The sequence below is a fragment of the Myodes glareolus genome, chromosome 1 (genome assembly GCF_982192425.1).
Source record: "Myodes glareolus chromosome 1, mMyoGla1.1, whole genome shotgun sequence".
Lineage (NCBI taxonomy): Eukaryota > Metazoa > Chordata > Mammalia > Rodentia > Cricetidae > Myodes > Myodes glareolus.
Window position 1 is genome coordinate 72,777,999 of NC_142026.1, and position 14,204 is coordinate 72,792,202.

At 43.8% G+C, this 14,204-nt stretch overlaps 1 protein-coding gene across 2 annotated transcripts in view; it reads left to right on the forward strand.

Annotated features, from left to right (window-relative positions):
• LOC125395534 (leukocyte immunoglobulin-like receptor subfamily A member 3) overlaps positions 1 to 14,204 on the forward strand; it is a 69,666-nt gene that overhangs the window by 13,948 nt on the left and 41,514 nt on the right. Inside the window, exons 1-4 of one of the 2 annotated variants that reach the window (XM_087909665.1) lie at positions 5,247 to 5,385; positions 5,630 to 5,665; positions 8,547 to 8,828; positions 10,840 to 11,130. The exons of the other annotated variant lie outside the window; for it this stretch is intronic. Coding sequence (XP_087765791.1) covers positions 5,355 to 5,385; positions 5,630 to 5,665; positions 8,547 to 8,828; positions 10,840 to 11,130 — 640 coding nt within the window. The 5' untranslated portion in view covers positions 5,247 to 5,354. Of the gene's footprint in view, positions 1 to 5,246; positions 5,386 to 5,629; positions 5,666 to 8,546; positions 8,829 to 10,839; positions 11,131 to 14,204 lie in introns of those variants that run through there. 2 annotated transcript variants of the gene reach the window in all.

Below are 14,204 nucleotides of genomic sequence, written 5' to 3' on the forward strand. Positions count from 1 at the left end.
GAGTTTACTTTTCCCCACTGATACTCTACCCTATCACAGGCCAATGCAGTTTCTTTATTAAACAATGGTATTCACTGCATACAGAGGGAAATCCCACATCACCCTCCTTTTGTCCTCCCCACCTCCTCCTACACACCCATACACTCCTCTTCAGTCTCCATTCATAAAAAGGCAGGCCTCCCATTGGTGTCAGCAAAGCATGGCACATCGATTTGAGGCAGGATCAAGCTCTTCCCCCTGCATCAAGACTGGGAAAGGCAGCTCAGCATGGGGAATAGATTCCTAAAAGCCAGCTGAAGCTCCAGGGACATGTCTTGGTCCCACTGGTAGGAGCCCCACAAACAGGCTAATCTACACAACTGTCACACATATAGAGGGCATAGGTTGGTCCCATGCTGGCTTCCTAGCTGGTGGTCTAGAGTTCCTGTACTCCATGAGCTCAGATCAGCCATCTGTGTGGGTTACTCTGTCTTGACCTTGAGCCCTCTGGCTGGTACAATCCTCACTCTCTTCAATAAAACTCTAGGAGTTGGGCCCAATTCTTGACAATGGATTTCTGCATCTGATTCCATCAGTTACTAGATAAAAGCTTACTGATGACAATTAGGCTAGTCACCAGTCTAACTAGAGGAGATGCCCAGTTCAGGCACCCTCTCCATTATTGCTAGGCACATTGGGGGGAGTCATCCTTGTGGATTCCTGGGAGTTTCCCTGGCATCAGGTGTCTCCCTAACCTTGAAATGCCCCTCCCACATCAAGACATCTCTTTCATTACTCCCCCCCGTCTCACCCTCAATTAGATCACCCCAATCCCTCATGTTCCCATCCTCCCCATACCCACTGCTCTCATTCCTCATTCCCCCAATTTACCCAGAAGATCTTTTCTATTTCCCCTCCCCAGGGGAATCCATTTGTCCCTCTTTGTTTCCTAGGTTCCCTGAGGCTGTAGATTGCAGCCAGCTTATTCTTTACTTTACGCCTAATATTAATTTTTTTTTTGAGATAGGATTTCTTTGTGTAGCCTTCCTTGTTCTGGAACTAACTTTTTAGACCAGGCTGGCCTCAAACTCAGAGATAATCCTGCTTCTGCCTCCCAAGTGCTGGGATTAAAGGTGTGCACCACCACTGCCCTGCAATATCCACTTATGAGTGAGTACATACCATGCTTGTTTTTCTGAGCTGGGGTTATGTAATGATCTGTTCTATCTCTTTAAGAGACAAGCCATGCCCACTCCCTCCCCCATCTGCTGAGGCCTGAGTCCCTTCCTTTTCCATCTCCCTCTCATAGAGGCAGCTTCTGTCTCTCCTTTCACCCCCGCTTTCTCTTTCTCTGCTCTTCTTTCTTCTCCCCTTCCCTTCCACAACCTACTAAATAAAAGTCCAACCTCACTCCACCTGGTGTGCCTATCTGTCTGTCTCTCACCCTCCTTGTGGTTCCCTGCCCAGGACCAGCCTCCTTTGGAGACCTGTGGTGTGGTCTCGTGCACAGTCCATGTCTGGGACTGGCTGCTCTCAGAACACAATGCCAAGTACCGCCGCTTGGGGACCTGCAGCGTTTCTGCTGCTGCAGCCACTTGGGGATCTGTAACATTTTATTTAATTCAGTACATTGGTTCCAGGACTCGGATGGTTCTCCCACCCCTCTCCCCATTCCTGGGGTCAGGATCCAGAACTGGGTTTTTTTTTTCCACAACAGCCACGTTTTCCATATGCCTGAACATGATTTCTGCAGCATGATTTCTATGCACACCACCAGCTTCAATTGGTGAGTCCCCCCCCTTTCTGGTCAGCTTAACCATTTCTTTGAACCCGAGGAATTGATTAATGAGTGTCTGGTCAAACTCTGATGTCCCTAGAAACAGGGAGGTAACCCCCAACTATGGACAGTTGAGCCCTTTGCTGACATTCAACTCTGGATTGCTCTTCTTAGTGCAAATCATGACAGGACTGACCCGTGCTAGCACTGCACACACTGATTCAATTGGGGGTCCAGAGTCCCTCAGATTTTTCTTTCTCTTTTTTTTCTTTTTCTTACCTCCCCCCCCCCCGCTGTGAAAGGGTGCTCAGAGCAACCTCTGGCCTCTCTGCCTTCTGACCAAATCCAGTCAGGATGTAACACCCACCCCGGGGGCAGAGGATGCTCTCCTATGGGTCCTGCGGTGTTCACACTGCTTTACACCCCGCCTATAGGGGAAGACGTCCTGTTATAGGCCTTGTGGTGTTTCTGTTTTCACGGTTTCAGCTGTGGGTAGCAAGCCATCCATGTCCATTCCTCCAGAGATGGATGCATTTTAGAGGCCCTAAAACCCCAGGCCTTAATGCCCTCCTTCTTCAGCTTCTATTGTCACTTCTCTGATGTTCTGCCAGCTCCATTTTTATGGGAGCTTTCTAACTACTGTCAGTGCACAGGAAAATGGAAGGAGTTTCCTCAAACTGTTCCTGCCACCTCTACTGCTGCCAACAAGATTGGTCTGATTCAAGACACAGCTGTTTTCAACTCCAGTCTTTTGCTCCCCTCTGCAGCTTGTGGCCTGGTGGCTCAGCCACAGGGTATGTCAGGCCTCTAGGTCTCTCTTATTATTAAACTTAAAATCCCTGCAGCTCAAAAATTCTGGCTTTTCCATACAACATGTAACTGCTGCCATTTTGAATGAGGTGAGGTGACTTTGCCACCACCTTGGCTGAGGTCACGTGACTTCACCAACTCTTAACTGAGAGCTAGGCCAGGTTACCAAGTCCTGCCATCTTTACTGAAGTATACCCTGCTTTACTTATGTCCCCCAATTCACTTATGTTTTTCTCTCTAAATTCCTCTTGTTGATTCTGTTGCATGTATGTTTTATGCAGTGGCATGCCTTTGGTAGGACCCACCAAGAGCATTCACTTCACCCAATTCCTGTTCACTCTCTGTGTGTGTTCATACAGGTAACTTAAATGCACCTATGTTTATTGTAAATGTTATAATTGTCCATTTATAACATTTATAATTGCATCTCATTTCAGACTACAAAACCAAGAAGTTTCATGTTTTAAATTGGTATGTACCTTTAAGTCTCTTACAAAAATACTTTATATTTAATCCAACCCTCATTTAAAATATATTAAGATGTTCTCTACTACTGTCAGTTCTGCCATTAACCTCCTGTTGCAAGCAGTTTTTTCTTCTTTCTGTCTTTTTATGAGTGTAAATCTTACCTGCTAAGTTAACAGCCAGTAGAGTCAAGCTCAGACCCAGCTTTCCAGGCAGATTCTATTCTGTTGTTACACCTGATAAACAGCCCTCAACTCCTCAGAGATCTGGGGGATATGGCATTTAAATATTTAATTATTAAAAACCTTTTCATAACAAAAAGAGACAGGCTGGCTCCTAGAAGCAGCACTCTATTCCCTCCAAAGAAGACAGAAGATGAATGGGCACAAAACAACACCCATCCATAATTCACTTCAACTGTCAAGTGCTGACCACTGGGAAAAACTGCCTTTCATCTAAACTGAAGATCTCCAGACGTGGACAGAATAGCTGGAATTGACAACCTAACTGCTCAGGTCAAGTTCTTCCTACAGATTTCTTAGCTCACAGCTTCTGGAGCCTGGCAGGCCCTGTGCTAAACAGCAAAAGGCAAATATGACCTTCAGCGACCATGGAGGACCCTGAGGAGTAGCTCTAGGTGCCAACCAAGTAAGTTCTCTGTCGTTTTTTAATCAGTAACTCATAACTCACTGAAACTGTCTTACTTTGCTTGACTAAAACACTTGATGGGGCTAATAAAGAGCTAAATAGCCATTAGCAAGGCAGGGGAAAGGATACATGGGGCTGGCAGACAGAGAACAAATAGAAGGAGAATAAGAGAGAAAGGAAAATTGAAGAGCAAGAAGAAGGGGCCAGACATCCAGCTATTCTTAGAAGAAGGAAAGACAAGGTATACCAACATAGAGAAAGGTAAAAGTCCAGAGGCAAAAGACAGACAGGATAATGTAAGTTAAGAAAAGCTGGCTAAACAGTGGAGAGGGTACCTTAACTGGCCATTTCCTGTAATTATATTACATCAGGGATGTAATACTGTCATCAGGGATACTCTATCCAGTAACTGATGGAAGCAGATGCAGAGATCAACAGTCAAGCATTGGATTGAGCTCAGGGAATCTTGCCGAAGAAAGGGAGGAGGGATTGTATGAACCAGGGGTGTCATGACAGGGGAATCCGCAGAGACAGTGGACCTGAGCTCATGAGAGCTCATGGACTCTGGATCAACAGTTAGGAAGCCTGCATGGGACCGATGTAAGCTCTCTGCATGTTTGTCACAGTTGTGTAGTTTGGTCTGTTTGTAAAGCTCTTAGGAGTGAGACCAGGACCTGTCCCTGGCACTTAACTGGCTTTTTGGAACCCTTTTCCCATGCTGGATTGCCTGGCCCCACCATGACATAAGGGGAGGATCTTGGTCCTGCCTCAACTTGACATTCCATGCTTTGTTCAAGCCCATGGAAGGCCTGTCCCTTTCTGAATGAAGACAGGAGGATTGGAAGAGGAGGAGGTAGACAGGAAGTGGGAGACACTGGGAGGAAGGGAGGGAGGGGAAACTCTGGGTGGTATATAAAATAAATAAAGTTATTTAAATAAAATAATAAAAAAGAAAAGCTGAATAGAAAGAAGCCAAGATAAGACTGGGTATTCATAAAAAAGAATAAACCTCCTTGAAATGTATTTGGAAGCTGGGTGGTGAGCCCCCAAAGAGCAAAAGAGTAAGAAAGCAACCAATGATGTTAGCTGCTTGGATTTCTTCTTCTGAGAACTCTGTGTTTATTCTATAACCTTCTTTTAAATAATTTTTTGTATTGTCGGTCATTTGTAGGTTCTTGGTTACGCAGTTTGATAATTAGGGAAATTTACTGAGAGCATCCACATACTACAGAAGCATTGGTCCCCAGCATCCCCTCCCATCTATGTTGTCAAATTTAGTGTCCCACCAAGAAGAGTCTAACTGTTCTGTAGATTATGAATTTGTGCTCAATGATTTCTGGCTGCATCTCACTGTGTTCTCTGAAGCATTGGCCATAAGTCTCCTACATCAGATATGGGGATACCAGAGAACAGCATTACCCTTAGCCCTTTAAATTCTGTCTTTGAGAATTTAAAGCCAGAATAGTAAGTGCATAGAGGAACAGTTTCCCAGATTAGAGCTGTGGGGTAGGATGTTGGAGACAGGTCTTGTGTGAGAACATCCTCTTCCTCTTTTGTACTGGTTGTCATCATCCTGGCCTTTAGCCTGCTCTCTCCCATGGGTGTGTCCCACAGTGTGGACTGTGTCACCATTTCTGTGTTCTGTTTCTGTGAAGATCTGGCATGAGACACTGCCATGGTCCTTGGAGCTGCTCTTTTTGGACTTGGTAAGTGTGACAAGGGCCATTCTTTTTTAGCTAGAGTGGTAATGGGTACAGATTCCCAGGTTTATAACCTGGGCATCTCTCATAGAACTCTTTCTCTATGAAGACTTAGTCTGGTGGCTGCAGAGGAGTCTTCCCTGGCCTCAACCTGTCCATCTGGCCTTGGAGTTTTGATCTGAGCTCTGGGGTTGGGATCAGTGTATACCAGGACAGACTTGTCTTATCAGGTCTTTTGCTCTATTTGCAGTGTTTTTAATGGTTCAGAAGATCTGGGCACAGCATGGTGAGTCTGTTCTCTATTTTAGCCATGGGGAACTGAGTTTGGCTCAGAGTAGCATGGGAGGAGCTTGAAGCATCTTATGCGGATCCTGAGAAGGGATTTTCATTGGCAGCCACTGTTGGAGCCCCCAAGACTCTACAGTGAATGCACAGCTGACAGACCAATAGGCAGATCCATAGGAAGTGTATATGTACACGTCCACATGGAATAACCCGTTTTGCAGAGCTGTGGGAACACTTGTCTTTAGGAAAGGTTGCTGGCATATCTGTGAAAACCTTGTAAACCCATGAATCTTCCTTTCGAAATGGGGATTCATTCCCAGAACATATCGGCGGTGTAATCTCTGCAGGGGCAGTGAAATGACCTTGCTCCATTCCCCCACACCAGGAGGCCTTGAAGGGGTGGCATTCACTTTTTGTTCTAGCAGTCAAATTTATATAGAGTGAATCTCACAAAATTACCTGCTAACAGAGCATGTAGAAATTTCCATAGAAGACAGGCACTGAGCAGGAAGGCTGCATGCTCCGCCTTTGCTAACAAGCAAATCTGGGCGTCCCCAAAGCTGGTTATCACAGAAGAGATTAGATGTGGAGAATGGGTGAATCCAGGATTCAGGGATGTTTAGTAACTTTATCTGATGGTTTGGAATCCGGTACTTCCCCTTGAATGCTGGCTCTTTCCTGGGTGATATCACCTGTTTCGGAGTACAGCTTTGTCCAGTTCTACCTGCCCTTTTCAATGATTTTGATATTTATATTATCATTGTCCTTGCCTATGGAATTTTTCAACTATGTTTGTAAAAACTAGAAACCTTGTAGAGAGGAGTCTTTATTCTTTTCTTTCTTCTTTTTCTTTTCTTCTTCACTACTTCTTCCCCTTACCCTGCTTCTTCTTTCTTCTCCTTCTCCTTCTTGCCCTTTCACTTCACTTTCTCCCCTTGCATGACAAATAAAGAACATGCAGAGGTAACGTGTTTGAGTTAATTTTTTACCCTCAGATCCTTGTCTACCAAAGACATCAATTCTGAGCCCTGAGTGGGTACTGAGGCTGGTACTCAAGGCCTCTGATAAGCCACAGGCACAGTTACTTAATGATCAGTCCTTACTATTGGAGCCATCTTTGGGGTGGGGATTCTCAACTGTGCTCTAGTAAAGCCTGCAAGATATGTGTCTTGGAAGGATATTGGAATAAATGGCACAGAGGAGGGGACACCTGCACACGCATGTTTCCTCCTGAAGCTGCAAACATTCAATTTTGAATTTTTTCTTTTTTCTCCTCTCTCTCGGGCTGTGTCTGATTCTCATACTTGGGAAGATGCATCATCCACAAGACAGAGTTGAAGTGAATGTTGTCTAATATGTGTGTGTGGCAAGATGGGATTCTGATGTGGGATTCCCCTCTGTAGGCTGTGAATATACTTTATTGCCATTGGCTAATTGAGAAACTGCTTTGGCCTATGGCAGGGTGATGGGAAAGCTTGGTTAACCCATTATCTTTGAGAGGTGGGACCAACTTAGGGTGTGGCTTGCTGGGACCATGAGAAAAAATGGTACAGGCCCAGGTGTGCTCTCTGTGTGGTTCCCTTGTGGCACAGCTGAGCTTGGACTTCTCGTTCCTGTTTTCATGAATTTTCCCCTTATAATAAATAAAAATATAATTGTTTTATCTTCTAGCTAGCCTGGTTATTTTCCAATACAGCAGGGCAGAAATTTGGAAAATCCAAGCAGGGATAGAGGAGGAAAGAAGATGGAATCAGCAGATACGATGTAGCTACCGAAGGAGAAAGATGCTGGTACCTTACCAGTAAGCCACAGCCTCATGTTGATATATTGATCAATACAAATGGGTTAATTTAAGATGTGAGCATTAGCTAGTAATATGGCCGAACCATTAGTCGAACAATATTGTAATGAATATTGTTTATGTGTGATTATTTGGTCTGGGCAGCCAGAAAATGAAAATGCAGTCTCAGTTTACAAATGGCACCCAAAATTTTGGCAAGAGTATTCACACAGAGTCTAAGAAAGCTTGAATAATAAAAAAGGGCTCAGACACAAAAGTGAGAGTCAATTGGAGCTTCTTGGTAGCTGTATGTTTTTCGATAGGCTGTTTGTTGGTGGCGAGCAGAGGTGTGGCTCCTTTAAGAGAAGGCTTCCTGACTCAACACTAGCAGGAAAAGCTGCATGGTTCCTTTAAGAAAGAGCTTCCTGGTTCATGCTGGTGGCACAGATAGCTCTGCCTCTTTCAGAAGGTCTTATTATGGAACACTTGAATGGGGTTTGTGGGAAGTAACTGCTTCTGAGAGTAGGAGTGGTAGACATGGATCCAAGGATTCATTTATTTTTATTCATTTATTCAATATGATAATATGATATTGGAGTTCGGTGTAGAGATTGGGTTTTCTATGGAGGCAAGAGACAAAGTAAGACATAGGTCAGTGATTTAATGAAATTTTAAATTGATTGGCCCAGGAAAGTGGGAGGGTTTGGTGATTAGAATGACAACCCACAGGGTTCATTACTGAGCTTGTAGAAGACAAGGAGAAAAGCCCCTGATAGCACTAAGGTATAAGAGGTACTCTTCCATTGTTTGGGAACAGAAAATATAATTAGGCCTTTTGAGATATACCAGATGTTCAATTCTGAAAATAATGAGACTTCACTTTGGAGGTGTGCTGGTTAGTTTTCTTTCAACATGACGTAAGCTAGAGTCATCTGGAAAGAAGGAACATCAGCTGAGGAACTGCTTCCACTACACTGTTGTGTGAGCATGTTTGTGGGGCATTTTCTTGATTAGTAGTTGTTGTGGGAGCCACTGTATAGCTCCTTGAAAAGCTGGATCTCCTGATATCAGTTGACTGGTGCTTTTTTCCGTGTCTCTCTAGGGCCACCACCCCAGTCGTCCATCTGGGCAGTTCCAGGAGCTGTGGTTTCCAAAGGCAGTGCTGTGACCATCTTCTGCAGGGTCCCTCCAGGAGTGACCACTGTGTGTCTAGCCCGTCTTCCACCCAGGACTGTGTGGTATGATGGTACCACACAGGGAGCCCAGGAGGTGTTTGAATTCAGTCTGCAGAATATAACACAGAGTAAAGCTGGGGTTTACTTCTGTGCATACTTTAATGGAAGTCAATGGTCACGAAATAGTAAGAATCTGGAACTGGTGATGACTGCCCAAGGCCACTTCTTCAGACTTAGTCTTGGAAGCCTACCTCACTGAACCACGTATGCCCCATCATGAACCCTGCCCTGTATCTCTGCTCCCATATAACGATTTCTTCCTTCCTTTCCCTTCCCCTCCCTTCCCCTCTCTGCTCCTTGCTGCTCCTCTCCTCTTCTTCTCTCCTTTCCTCTTCTCTCTTTTCTCCTCTCCTCTTTTCATCCTTTCCTTTTCAATTTCCATTTTTTTCTAATAATTTTTTTGAAACAGATTCTTACATATCTCAGACTGGCCTTAAACTTGCTGTGAGTCCAAACATCATCTTGATCTTCTGGTCCCTTTGCTGCTACTCTCCTAGTGTTGTCATTAGAGACATTGACAATGACACCATTCATGTGGTGATGGTCACAGAACACAGGGCACTGTGTATATGTAAGGCAGGAACTCAACCAATCAAGATTCAACCCTAGACCCTCTGTTTTGGTTTGTGATCCTCCCTCTGTGCTGGCCGTGTTCTAGGCTTCCTTCAGAATGGTGACTATAGCCCCTAAAGGATGGAGTTCATGGGAATTGACAGCAGCCTTTTGTATATACATAGGGCATTTCTATGGTCCTGGTTCATGAAAAATAATACAAACACATTTTGTGATCCTTGTTGATTAACGTTGGATGAGTTCTCTTTTGTCTTCATCTTTTCTTCTCTCTGGTCAGACTCTGAACTGTAGGCTTATATTTCATCATGTTTGAAATACCAGCATTGTACTGGCTAGTTTTGTATCAACTTTACAGAAGCTAAGTCATCAGAGAGGAAGGAGACTCATTGAGGTAATGCCTCCATGAGAACCAGTTCCACAGCATTTTCTCAAGTAGTGATCAACGGGGTAGGGCCCAGCCCATTGTGGGTTGTGCCATCCCTGGGCTGGTGGCCCTGGGTTTTGTAAGAAAGCAGACTGAGCAAGACATGGAAACAAGTCAATAAGAAGCACCCCTCCATGACCTCTGTATCAACTCCTGTCCCTAGCCTCATGCCCTGCTTGAGTTCCTGTCATCACTTCCTTCAATGATGAATAGCAATGCTGAAGTGTAAGCCCAATAAAACCTTCCCTCCCCAACTTACTTTTTGGTAATGTTTCATAGCAGCGATAGAAGCCTTAAATAAGACAAGAGTCTTTTTGTAAATATTTTAACACAGGATCTCATTGTGTAATTCTGACTGTCCTTGAAACCTCAATATTGAGCAGATTGTTTTTATTTATTTATTTATTTATTTAGCCTGGTCCCTCATTCTTTTTTAAAATTTTTTATTATTTAACAGTTTTTTTTGTTTCTTTTAAGTACCAGCCACAGTTTTCCCTCTCTCCTCTCAACCTTTTCCCTCCCCAGGCTCCCCTTTACACCCCCCCCCCATCCACTCCCCCATGTCTATTCAGAAAGGGACAGGACTCCCATGGGCTTGAACAAAGCATGCATGTAGGACCAAGCTCCTCCCTCTGCATTAAGGCTGGGCTAGGTAATCCAGCATGGAACAGGTTCCAAAAGTCATCTAAGTGCTAGGAACAGGTCTTGATCTCACTGCTAGGAGCCTTGCAAATAGATCAAACTACACACATGCAGAGGGCCTAGGTCGGTCCTATGCAGGCTCCAGAGTCCATGAGCTCCCATGAGCTGAGTTCAACTGTCTCTGTAGGTTCCCCCATCAGGACCCTGACCCCATGGCTCATACAATCATTCCTCCCTTTCTTCAGGAGAACTTCCAGAGTTCAGTTCAGAGCTTGGCTGTGGATCTCTGCTTGTGCTTCCATCAGTTACTGGATGAAGGCTCTCTGATGACAGTGAGGGTAGTCACCAATCTGATTACAGTAGATGGTCAGTTCAGGCACCCTTTCCACTATTGCTAGGAGCCTTAGCTGGGGACAAGCAGGTTGTTTTTAAATTCACAAAGATCTACCTCCCTCCACCTCCTGAGTGCTAGGATTAAAGGCACATGCTACAATGACCAGCTAATAGAACCTTTTCACTTCCAGGTGTTTACAATGAGAAGCCATTCCTTACTGCTGATCCAGGACCTCAGGGAATCTCAGAAAGAAATGTGACTCTCCTCTGTCACACACATCCTTCCCTTGACATCTTCATCCTCTGCAGAGGTGGAAATGCCTCCTTTCCCCAGGGCTGCTCACGTCAGGACCACGGCACATTCCTCATCTCCCCTGGGAGCCCAGGGCACAGGAGGACCTACAGATGCTTTGGCTCTCACAAACACAGTTCCTACTTGTGGTCACTGCCTAGTGATCCCCTGGAGCTCTCAATCACAGGTGAGTACATGTCTTATACTAGCTCATTAGGTCTATGTCAGAGAAGCCTCAAAATGTGTCAAGTGGGATACACCAAATCCACTGTGTTTCAACTGTGTTTTGATGCACACTACACCACTGCCCTGTCTCGAGTCACTTTTTTTTTCATTCTAGAATCTAAACATTATCTGCTAATTGTGTGAAATTAGGGCATATGCAGGAATGTTCTTTTGGAGAAGAGATGTCATTAACCAACATAATATGTGGCATTTCACACAGTTATTGGCCATGTACTCTAATGTAGTGTATACACTTGCACACAGAGAAACACATATACCCCTTGTTAGCTAATCGTGATAGAAAATTTGAAAGGTTCTATGCTAGTTTCTTTATGCAGGAAGACTTGAATCTTTGTCTTATATCATATTTTGTGAGCTCAGTGCTGCACCTGAATAGCCATCACCCTAGAGGAGAAGGTATAAAGACATTTGCAGAACAGAACAAAGGGAATTTGAATCAGGACTTTGTAAGATTATGTAGGAAGAGGGCAGATCCAGCCTCCATGACAGAAAAGATTCAGTTCTGTATCCTTAGCTCCTGCAGTTATTTGGATGTTTCAGAGTTTCAATGGAGTTGACATCTTGTAGGTGTGAAGACTAGGGGCATAGAGACGTTTTCAAAGAACTATGGGTAAAGGAAGGAAGGGTGAACCCGAGGAGGCAGAAAAAAGAACTATCACATGAAAGATGGAGTTGGACTTGTTGGATAAAGAAGGGGTTTGATGTAGCTGGGCATGGGATGAGAATGGGAAATGAAATATGAAAAGAACAAAAACACATTGAAAAAGATATACATATGGACTTTCCAAGGATAAAATATTTAAGCCAAACTAAAACTGATAGCATGCTTCCTTTACTCAAGTACATAACCTTGCTTGCACTAAGTCAGACAGCTAAATGCAACAACAGAACACTGAATATGAATGTTCCAGGAGGAGCTAAGAAAGGGAAAGTGTGTGGTGAGCTTGTGTGTAAACAGTCATCAGTGGGAGGAGTGGCTGCTGTTTGCACTAGTTAGCTGGTACAACTTGACATAGCCTGAGTCATCTGAGAGGAAATACCTGAGTAAGGAATTGTCTAGATTAGATTGGCTTGTAGGTAAGTTTGTGTGGTAGTTTTTTTTTTAAAATAATTAGCTGATATATGAGAGCCCAGCCTAATGCCCTAAGTGGAAGTTCTTCTGTATATGTGTTGCTTTTATTAGTTAATGAATAAAGAATCTGCCTTGGCCTGCAGTAGTGTAGAGTAGAGCGGGGAAAACTAAATTGAGTGTTGGGAGAAAGAGGGCAGAGTAAGAAGAAGCCACGTAGCCCCACCAGAGATAGACACCGGATGGAACCTTGCCAGTAAGTCACAGTCACGTGACGATATGCAGATTAATAGAAATGGGTTAAATTAAGATGTAAGTGCTAGCTGATAAGAAGCTAGAGCTAATAGGCCAAGCAGTGATTTAAATACTATAGTTTCTGAGTGATTATTTCTGGTCTGGGCAGTTGGGAACAAACGAACAGCCTCAGTCCATTAATTAGGAGGTGGCAGGATGTCCATGAATGTTAGAGGGACAATGGGAGAAAAGGAAATGAGGGAAGGCTCCCTGTCATGGTGGCTTCTTATTCTCTGAAGGTATTGGGAAAAGAGAGGGTGGGGAAGGCATATGTGGGTATCCAAACAGGATGGAAGGGCAAAGAGAGGACCCAGGGGCTCTATAAAATACTCAAGCCAGTGTCCACTTAAGGGACTTCCAGCATTAGACTTCCCTTATCCAGAACGTGTAAACCTGTTAATTTCTTTTTCTCTGAGGCTTGATCTTCTGTCTTTCTCTGTCATTCAATATTTTTTTAGAGACACAACCTCACTGTGTTGTATTGGCTGTTCTTGAACTTTGTAAGTAGACTAGACTGGCCTCAAAATTACAGAGATGCATGTGCCTCTGCTTCCTAAGTGCTAGGATTAAAAGTGTAGGCATTGCTGTTCCTGGCTGTCATTCATTTTTTTGTTCGTGTCATTGAATGAGTTGAGCAGTCTCCTATATGACTGCCAATACCTCTGTTAACACTAGCTGAGGAAGACTCCAGTGTTAGGGAGGCAGCAAACAGTATCCATACATGGTTTCAGCTTCAGATTCCTGCTTGTGTTTCTGACCAGTCTCCCTCAATGACAGAGTGTGACCTAGAAGTCTAAGATAAATCAAGCACTTTATTACAGCATCAAAAAGAAACAGTGGTATCCATAATTAGACGTCTGCCCAGATAAATTATTTTCTGATGGCCATTAATTTTACTCCTACAGTCAAAAGCACCTGAATGAGTCTGGGTTGTGTAACTAATGGAGTATTTGACATCATTCAGCCTAGACGTCTGGTATCATCTCAACAGAGCTCCTAGCTGGCTAATATCCAAGCATCCTCTTGACCTCAGGTTCTGGTTGCAGGAGATTTCATATATTATGTATTAGTTCTCTTTTGCATTGTTTCCACATGGTTCTTCACCACATCCCATCTTTTCTTTTCTTAAAACACTCCTCAGACCACTTCCCTTTTCCCCCATCCTGCCAACATCACCTTTCTCCAACCATCATGGTCACTAGTTATCTCCCCAATTTCTTCTTGCCTCTCACGTCCATTTATCACACAACAAGTTCAGGTAAAACTTGATTATTTTTTTGGATTATAATACAATTGCAACATTCTTTCTTACCTTTCTTCCCTCCAAACCCTCCTACATCTGCCCCTTTTCAAATTCATGGCCTCTATCTTCACCAATTTTTATTTTGTTTATATATATGCCTAAACATAAGCACTAAGTCTGTATAATGTTACTTGTATATATGCTTTCACTGTTGATCTCTGACTCTGAACAATCAGCTGATGTCCTCTTCCCTCTGAAATAACCACCCGTCTTGCTCTGTTTCGTGTAGTTGTCTATAGTTCATTGTCTGCACATAAAACTTTAGTGTATATTCATTGTCAAAAGTGTTGTTTTTCTTTAAGCATATCCTGAAATTTGACTTGTATTTAACCCATGCTCTTATGTTCAT